This window comes from Orbicella franksi, chromosome 5 (assembly GCF_964199315.1).
Source record: "Orbicella franksi chromosome 5, jaOrbFran1.1, whole genome shotgun sequence".
NCBI classification, from domain to species: Eukaryota; Metazoa; Cnidaria; class Anthozoa; order Scleractinia; family Merulinidae; genus Orbicella; species Orbicella franksi.
In genome coordinates this window covers 5,131,240-5,141,286 of record NC_138149.1, presented here as the reverse complement: position 1 = coordinate 5,141,286, position 10,047 = coordinate 5,131,240, and the positions used below count along the sequence as shown (strand labels likewise).

General features: G+C 42.5%; 1 protein-coding gene across 1 annotated transcript; it reads left to right on the top strand.

Annotated features, from left to right (window-relative positions):
- The first annotated feature begins 7,723 nt into the window (after window positions 1-7,723).
- Window positions 7,724-8,845, top strand: LOC145486948 (uncharacterized). Its single transcript, XM_081465650.1, has one exon. It carries the CDS (start codon window positions 7,724-7,726, stop codon window positions 8,843-8,845), a length of 1,122 nt encoding a protein of 373 aa, XP_081321776.1.
- The last annotated feature ends 1,202 nt before the right edge of the window (window positions 8,846-10,047 follow it).

The following is a 10,047-nucleotide window of genomic DNA, read 5'->3' as shown; positions in this document are numbered from 1 at the left end:
TCAAGGTCATCACATTCCAGTAATCGAAATAACGCATTTGCCCAAGCAAAATGCCATTTTGGCTCTAGATCTCAGTGTTTAATATACCCTGCAGACGTTGGCTTGAAATGTGTGATAAAGACAGGTGGCGTTGGCAAAATGTCAAGCATGCGTGTGGTTTTGGACTTGGGTAGATTTATTAAGAAACAGTTTGTGCTGCTTAAAATGCAATAATTGGTTGCCCGACGAGGGCGGATTTAACGTCGTAATGTCCGACAGCTGGCGTTCAATCCGTGAGACGTTTATTGTGATCCCAACCCTACCTTGGAAACTATCTAAGAAAGCTCTTCTAACGTACCCATTCGTGACCCCTTGCAAATTTTGGGGGACCAGCACTTGGGAGAAAGTGGTGCTCTGCCCGGAATGTCGTCGCACGTTCCGCTGTATCTGGAGGTTGTGGTACTGCTGGCCGTTCCGGTTGACCATACCCTGCATGTCGATGCGGAAATTGTCGGTCCGTACCAGCCCACTTCTAGCTGTGTTCACCAGCAGCCCATTGTTCCACTGCTCGATTATGTTCGTGATATCCCTCTGGAATTGGCGCCCATCGGCTATGTTCGCATTTACATTGATCTCGAACGCCGTCATCCTTCGGTTGCCCTCGTCATAGCACCGGAATTCCTTTCTTCCGCCGACGGCCCGCTTCGTCGATGCTTCGACGTGGTACTCGCACTGGCTCCCTTCGATCACACCGCAGTAGTTCCAGTTATTAGAAGTGTCGGTGTAGCACCAGTAGTACTCTTCACCATGCAGGTCACAGCGGTGGCCAGCGCGGCAGGGAACGCCCTTGTAGGTGATATCGGGCACAGGGGAGCAGTAGTCCCAACCATCACTTGTGTAACAGTAATAGTAGTCTTTCCTTTCGCAGTCGTCTATGCATATCTTTCTGTGCTGAGAGGTCCTGTAAGACACAAGCTTTGTCGCGAGGAATCCGCAGTAGCCCCATCTGCCCTCTTTCAGGTTGCACCAGTTGTACTTTTCACCGTGCTTGGCACATTGGCTGTCTTCCTTGCAGGGTTTATTCTTGTAGTCCACGTTAGTTCTTGGGGAACAGTAGTCCCAGCCTTTCCTCGTGTGGCACCAGTAGTAATCCTCTTTCCTTTTAGCACAATGGTCGTAGCATAGTGCGTCGTAGAAAGAAGTAACGTAATTTGTGTTACTCCTCACAAGTCCACAATAGCCCCAGCCAGTCCATTTAGTTACAAGTGCACTTGTTTTACACCAGTAGTAGTCTTGCCTTCTCTTGGCGCACTCGTTCTTGCATTTCGTGCCGGTGACGTCCGTTTGGCTCTGTGGTGAGCAGAGCATACTTTTCATCTCGTTTTCCCCTCTGTCGATACTGTCGCAGTAGTGCTCTTTGCTGGTTAACTTGCAGGCTCCAATACAGATGGTGCCGTGGTAAGTCAGGTGCAGCTCTCCTGACGCCTGTTGCAGATTTATGATAGTCGCCACGGCGATAAACAGGACCAGAGTTCTCATCAGTACTATCCAGCGCGGCATCTTGCTGAAACTGAATATACGTTTTGATGAGGATCTGTTCTCCAGGATGAGCGCAATTTGTTTAACTCTATTGGCAAATATACAAGAAAGGCTACAATGCGCAAAGGCACTCCATAACACATATTAAACTGGAACAATATTACAAGGAAACCTACACTAATGTTACCGTACTAGGGCTAAACAATTAAAATTATTGAGGTAGCGCTCATAGTTGTTCTTTGGTTTTTATCACGTGAAATTATGGAAGTCATAAATCAATGATTGAAGTCGTCAGATAATACCAACATCTTGAAGATGATACACTTGCAGATATAATCAAGTCGAAGATGAAACTTCTTTTCTATTGAAAGATTTATTAAATTTAAACCCTTAGCTGGGGAAAATTAACGTGGCCTAGAACCCCCATCACTGAGGGGCCCCACATTGAAAAGAATTGAAAACACAACAGTAACACAACGGGAACTCAAAGATCACAAAATTAACGGATATATGAAATCTGTATGCAAAGTCTATACGGAGAAATCGTGGAATCGAAGTCGTCTCTCACTGCCGCAAAACACGGATTGTACTCGAGGTCGTGTGATTTCCTACACTATACTTCGTTTCCGGCAGTGTTGAGTAGATAATCAAAGTGTGAAAAAGAAACATTTCTTACCTTTAGGCTCTTCAAAGAATTATCTTTTTGAAACAGTGGTTCCCTTACAGCCTACCGTGCAGTTAATTAAAGGACTTCTATGAGGTAATCTGTAATATATCATAATTAGGTAATAATTTGAAATTCTTCTCTATGAGGGGTCAGGAGATGTGAAGCAACGTACCATTTTTAGCGCCAGTGCATCCTTCCAATGTCAATTTGGACTGATTACTACTTCAAACGGGTGACCGGCAATTTGGCTGCTATGTTAGAGTGCTTTGTTAATTAGAGTGTGGAATTGATTGATTTTTTGGATCGTTTGGTACGCTCCCTGATTGGTTCAATAATCTCGCGTCAATTTCTTCTCTCGTGACTTGGAAGAATGCGTTTATCGTGTTTGACGCGGGTTGCATCGTACTTGCTTCAAGGTTTTAGTTTCCCTTTGCGTTGTTTGTATCTCTTGTGATTAGTCAGCGTGACTTCATTTTTGGTTCTGATTTTTCATGAAATTTCACTGATATTGCTCGACCTGATAGACGGTACAGAGAACGTGCACAGAAAATTGCTGAATTGAAAACTTTAAAGTTGTAGAAATCATCATACAAAACTTTAAACAGAAAAATGAGCAACAAGTAAACAACTTTATTTGAAACAAGTGAATACGGTGGCGAAATTAGGGCGTGGTTAATGAGTCAATGAAGACAGTAACAACGGTGTTAATTCTGCCAGTCCCTAATTAGAGACTGCCCAGGCATAGCAGCCAGCAGGTTACTGGTCTTCCGTTTGATGTAGTCACCAGTCCAAACTGACATTTAAAAGATGAAAGAACGCCAAAACCGGCAGGTACATTACGTCATCTGACCCTGCAGAGTCGAAGATTACAAATTATTTTAACTGAAGGCGCGTTCGATTGATCCTATTCTGGAATAAACTTTTCTTTAAAGGTAAATTTACGCAAATATCTTGATAACAATTTGCAAAGATTTGGTACTGAAAATCTCCTATGTATTCCGATAACATCAAACTTCTCCTAAGGATGATTTTTCAAAGCAAACCTTTTCTATTCTTATTCCGGAATAAGGTCAATCGAACGCATCCTAAGAACGAAGGACTAATAATAATAATAACAATAATACTAACACTATAAATAAGATTTACATCGTTTTACATTTTACAATAACAGCATTTATTTAAACAAGATTAAAAATTCAGCAAAGCTGATGTTGGCGTATACATAACCACAAAACTAAACTACCTAACTAATCACAACAAGGCTAATAATATATAGATTTAGCCAAGTCTAAAAGCGGAGCACCTAGGCCGGATAGTTCAAAGCCCGATCAAGCTAACCATGCGCGATAAGCGAGAATTTTGATTTCTGTTTTGCAACTTTGCGGTGAGGTTTTCTGTTTATGTTATTTGGCGTTCTGTTTTGAGATTCGATAATCTCAAAGTCCTTAAAATACACAAAATAAAAGCAGTGAAGAACATTTGTATACAAGAAAAATTTATACTTTTTATAATCCTGGGTTAGGGTTAACTGGCGTTAGAACAACCCAGCCCTGTTTACAACAAGTTAATCTGACTCGAGCCCACGATCTAATTAAAAACTAGCACTTGGTCGGCGGTCAACTTAAAAAAACACATGATGAGCTTTAAACTTAGGCCCACGATATGGTCACGTGATACTAGTCAGCGAATACGTTGTTTTGAAAATTGTCAATTGACCATAACATGTATGTCCAATATCAAAGAAGGACGCTATAAACCAAGTAGTCTAAAGGGTGGATATCTCTGTCGACCTATTAGCTGGAGTATGGCCGCCATCTTGCGCGACTCGGTCGCGATCGTCGTGCGTACGCGCCCACGACCAATACCGCTAGCCATGATAACCATGAGAAAATCAATTGATGGGTTTCCTGACAGAGCGCAAAAACGGCTGGACATGCGCAGTATGAGTCATCCGTTCACCCGCCATGACTCCCGCCATTCCATTTTCAAAATGTTGGACGACGACTGAAATACGTACACGTCATTGTCATGGCTCTTGGCAACATCTTGCTTTAGTCCATGTAAGCTAGCCTGTTCCAGGCTCTCGGTTAGTGGGGATGATCGAAAAAGCGGGCGGGCGACGAGTGGGGTCTGCTAGAGATAAAGGAGAGGTTAAGGGCTTGTCGCCCTTCTGCGTTTTCAGGCGATCGTCCCCACTGACCGAGAGCCTGGAACAGGCTAATGTAAGCTTATAGAGGTTTAATATGGCATTGTAGAAAGTTATATTGTACATGTCATACAGCTTGAAGGATAAAATAAATTGCTCTTTGTTTATTTTAACGCGTGTTTGATATTTTATGGCTTATGCTACTTCGTACTTGTTCCTTGGCTACGATGCTGTAGTTTTCCCGCGGCTGCAGGCTTCGTTGTTGCAAACATTTCTCCATTGTGTTAATGAAAAAAGCAATCCGTGAAAAGGGATTCTTGTACCATGGTCATTTCTGTCATATTTCACATATATATATATATATTGGAATAGTGATATGGAGGACTCCTGGATTCGGAGAGATAACCAGCTGTGGATGCTACACACATGGCTAATCATGCCATGAGGAACCAGTGGTAAAATGTGCCATGGATTGCAGGCTGACCCACCCATTGCCTGTACATGGTTTGCCTTGCAGGCAGTGGAAACTTTTTAATAGCTTCCATGCCCAGTCTGCTACACATGCAGCTAGCACAAAGACACGAGTAGAGAAAAGTACAAGTTACAGGTCTTAGGGTGTCTCATAAGTCAAACCCAAACCACATGAAAAGAAACAAAAATAACTTGAATAAAATAATAGCATTTGCTTCCACTTCTTCTTTACTTCTTCCTAAATAGCTTAAAAAGAGACAAAAAATAATCATAATACAAAACTACATTTATTTAAAAAAACTCCATAATTATTCCTTTTGACATTTTCCGCAATTTCTGAACTTGGTAGACGTCAAAAATAGGGCTACAGTCAAGTGTAATACCTCTTTGAGCTTCTATTATATGGTGTAACACAGTCTGGGTGGTTTCATTTGCATATTCCTAAACTAAATTTTTTACATTAATTATCACCCCACCCTAACAAAAGTCATAAATAATGTTAATAAAATTAATTTCGTCTTAGATTTCACAGTTAATTTTTTTTTGAGAGAGAGACCTAGCATGAGTCATTCAGAGTGAATGCTATTGAATATCGTGAGTTGACAATAAGTAGTCCATGCAGTTTTTTGCGAAACTGGTGTAATCTATGATGACCACATTTGCACATTTGACACAGAACCACTTTATAGAAAAAAGTATTATAACCTATTAACATGTGAAATTCTGTGATAGTGATACTACAGTATAGGCTTTCCTGGAAATTGCAAGGTGTACTTAATTATACTCCAGCCTTCAGGGTAGCATTTCAATCCTTGTTGCTGATAGCTGTGATTAGTGATCATAGTTGTGTGCCCTACCATGCTTCACTACCTCAGTACCTGGGCATTCATATAGCATTCCATAAGTCATCCAACATGTCCGCAGGTCCTCCTGGCATTCTTGCCACCAGGAATTCTACAATCTAGGAGCCTGCTGTTGAGGCAAAAGGAACAAGACAGATTCTTAAATGCAGCAATTGATGATAAGCTGATACCTTACAGTCTTGCTAATATGAAACCTTTAATGCTAAAATTAAAATAATCCACCAGTATCAGTGGTCTGCAATTATAGCAAAGGTCTTCAACTGGTAATTAGAATAAATTTTTGTTATAAAAAGGGTTTTATGTTGTAAAAATGCTTAAAGATCATTTTCCTGGATTCTGCTACAGGTGAAACTGGTGATGTTACCATTTATAAACTCAATTGAAAAAATAATTGTTGTTGGTCTTTTAATTTATTTTTCATGTGAAAGGATTCTTGTTATATTGAAATACATAGTTCTGACCAGCCAATCACGACATCATGATGTCAACACTAACTTTCAAAAGCCCTCCCGAACCAAAAGACGTGGTTACAGCACTGATTATAAACAAACTAGAAAGTGACTCTTTTTCACGGTTCAACCTTAACACAAGTCTGGTAGTCCATGATTAGCTAAAAAGTTGCATTCTGTAACTAGCTGAGATTCTAAACACCTTGTCCAGGAGTGAAAATAAGGATTTTAGGGCTAGGGGCCATTTGGCCCCGTGGGCTCCATTTTTGGGGGGCCATTTTCAAATTTCAGGGGTTACCGGTATGTATTTTCAAACATATTTCATTATCTTGAGAAATGATTCACTAGCCAGTTGGCTACTAGAGGTTTGTATCTTACTAGCCAATGTGGTTGACTCGGTAGCAATTGACCCCTGGCTTAGGGGCTACCACTTACTTTCAACACTGTTGTCCGACTTGACTAGTTGAAAAAAATGATGGAAACCATTACATTGACCCCTGAGCCATGGATCCAATCTAAGCACAAGAGTTTGTAGGCTATCCCTGTGATGGGGATAAAGCGATAAATTTCTTTCTGCATTTCCTAACCACCACATACATGAATAACCACATATTGGGGTATTAAATGTTTAGACTCATTCGGGACTATCTGAAACTACAGCAGACTGGCTGAAACCTGTCTTAGCTAGCCCTGCTTACTTTCTGAAAAAAAGCTTAAGATCAACCCCTGTTGTTGGTGAAAATCTTAATCAAACATGCCAAAATGCAATGTTTTGATAGATTCAGATATTCTGTGTTCAGTCCTCCATAGAAAATGTATTTAGGTCAAAATAACATGTATTTTACCCTCCAAAATGTTTATTTGTTTTGGATGGATTTTTGCTGTTTCGCCTGCCTGTTGATGAGTGGTCGTGGCCTATTTCAAGATGTTGGAACTATGTATTGTAAAGATGCATGTGTTACATGTTTTATTTCAAACCATTAAATCTATTAAATACCCAATAAAAATAGTTTTATTTTATCGACAAGTTTTAATTATTTTTTTCACCTAATTTGCACTAATTTACTCCAGAGATACAAAAGTGGAAATACATACACATGAGAGGTGAGTCAATTTTAAGAAATTGAAAATTATTTTATATTTCCAAGTGAATTTGTGGGATGATTCTTTGACCTTTTTGACACAAAGGGCGGTATTAAGTGTGGTGTTCATTGTGTTGGTCAAATGGGTTATTGGTGTGTTTTAAGTTTTATTGATAGACCTACATGCTACTTGAATTGAAATCAGTGTAGTATTTTATTGGCTGTGGGGAGAACATGGATATCCTGGTAATTGCCAAAAATGTTAATGTATGAGGACTGTTAGGTTTTCCCGGTTGGGCTCCCTGTTTGTCACGTGATCTGTTTTCCATATTTGGTCTCCCACGAGGTCCTCGCGTTCAGTTGAATAAAGAGTGTTCCGCCATCTTGGTTTAGTCTTTTATTTGTCCTCCGTATTTGCGAATACACAACAACTGGCGACGAGGATGGAATCCAGCTAAACAAGCACAAGCGGTAAACGGAAGTGGGGTCGTGAAATTCACATGAGAAGTTTAACGACATGACAGAAAATGCCGGACGAAGCACCGAACACGAGTCAAACCATTGTCAAAGTGACGAAGTATGTTGGGGGGACGGATTGGGAGTCCTACACCGAACAGCTGGATTTTTACTTCCTCGCAAATGGCGTTCGGGATGCCAAGACGAAGAAGGCTGTTCTTTTGACGAACCTTCCTGTGGAAACTTACCAATTGGCGAAGGATTTGGTGGCTCCCGCGCAGCTGAAGGATGAAGCCATTACGTACGATTTCATCGTGGAACGAATGAAGAAGCAACTTAAACCCGAAAGGTCAGCACTGGTCGCGAGGTATGAATTCGATAACCTAGCCAGGAATTCCGGTGAGTCAGTTAGTCATTATGTAGCCACTTTGAAGCACTTGGCCACGGAATGCAAGTTTGGAGAAGCTGTGCGAATTGAGCGTCTCCGTGACCGGTTAGTCTCGGGTATTCGCGACCCGAAGATGATTACTGACTTGTTGAAAGTAAAACTCGCGGACCTTACTTTTGAACTTGCGGTTCAAAAGTGCCTAGCTATAGAGCAAGCTAATAAAGATGTTCAAGTGCTTCAGGGAGAACAAGGGCCAGACACTCCAGTCAATAAACTTGACACTGCTCAACCTAGGGAGGGACAGGCTCCACCCAAGTTGCCACAAAAGACACAGGGTTCCCGGGGTAAGGACACCAAGCCACCTAAACCTTGCTACCGTTGTACAGGGTCACACAACTCGCAAAAGTGCCCCTTCATTAAGGAACGCTGCTTTCACTGTGGCATAATTGGACACACACAGCGAGCATGTAAGAAGAAACAAGCTACTCAACAAGTTACTGTCGCTGGAGTAAATGTTATGGAGGGTGCTGATTCAGAAGAACGCGATGGGGAATATGGGGAACTTTACCATGTTTCTGACAGTAAGAATAGAAAGCCCATTTCTCTTGAAATCTACCTCGAAGGTCGACCTGTGATCATGGAGCTGGATACAGGTTCTGCTGTGTCAGTTGTGAGTGAGGGGGTGTATAAGGAGTACCTGCGTCATGTTCTGTTAAAGGACACCCCTTTGAAGTTGCGTACGTACACGGGCGAGTCAGTAAAACCTATGGGGTTTTGCTATGTGACTGTGCAGTACAAAGGGTAATCTAAAGAGCTTCCAATTTACGTGATGAAGAACGAGGAACCCACCCTGTTTGGCAGAGAATGGCTGGAGTCCATTCAATTAGATTGGCCTTTACTTCAGTTAGAAACATCAGACACCAATCCAGCCCTGGAAGAAGTTTTGAACAAACATACAAGTGTTTTCTCAGACGGTCTAGGCAGGATGAAGAAAATTCAGGCGCGGGTCCAGCTAAAAGAGAGTGCTCGACCGCGATTCTGGAAAGCCCGCCCAGTAGCGTTAGCTCGTAAGCCAGCAGTGGAGGAGGCGTTGAGAGAGCTAGAGGCTGAAGAGGTTATTAAAAAGGTGACCACTAGTGAGTGGGCTGCTCCAATTGTGACCCCTGTGAAGAAGGATGGTAGTGTTAGGGTGTGCGGTGACTTCAAGGTGACAATCAATCCACAGTTGGATGTGGACGAATACACTCTTCCACGCATCGATGATATTTATACCAGCCTTGGTGGGGGTACATTGTTCAGCGTTATTGACCTGCGACATGCCTATCTGCAAATGGAGGTTGAGGAGCAATCCAGACCATTCTTTACCATCAACACAACCCGCGGTTTGTACCAGTACCAGCGTTTACCTTATGGCGTGGCTTCAGCACCAGCCATTTGGCAGCGGGCCATGGACCAGGTCTTACAGGGTTTACCAGGGGTCTTCTGCTACCTGGACGATATCATTGTGACCGGCAGTACCATGGAGGAACACCTTGAGCGGCTGGTTGCGGTGTTGAAGAGGCTGGAAGAGTATGGCTTGAAGGCAAACCGAGAAAAGTGCAAATTCCTCAGAAGCTTTGTGGAGTATCTGGGACATGTCATCTCTGCTGAAGGACTGCACCAGTCTCCCAAGAAAGTCAAGGTCATCACTGAGATGCCAACACCGCAGGATGTCACACAACTGCGCGCTTTCCTAGGCATGGTCCAGTATTATGCCAGGTTCTTACCAGACTTGGCTACCCATCTGGCTCCGCTGCATCGGCTGTTACAGAAAGAGGTGAAGTGGTCTTGGGGAGCTGAGGAAGAAGCTAGCTTCAGAGTGGTGAAAGAGATGCTTCTACAAGACAAGGTTCCCGTGCACTATGACCCTGACTTGCCACTAGTTCTGGCCACAGATAGCTCCTCTTATGGTCTTGGCGCTGTCTTGTCACACCGTACTCCAGAGGGTGAGGAGCGGCCCATTGCCTA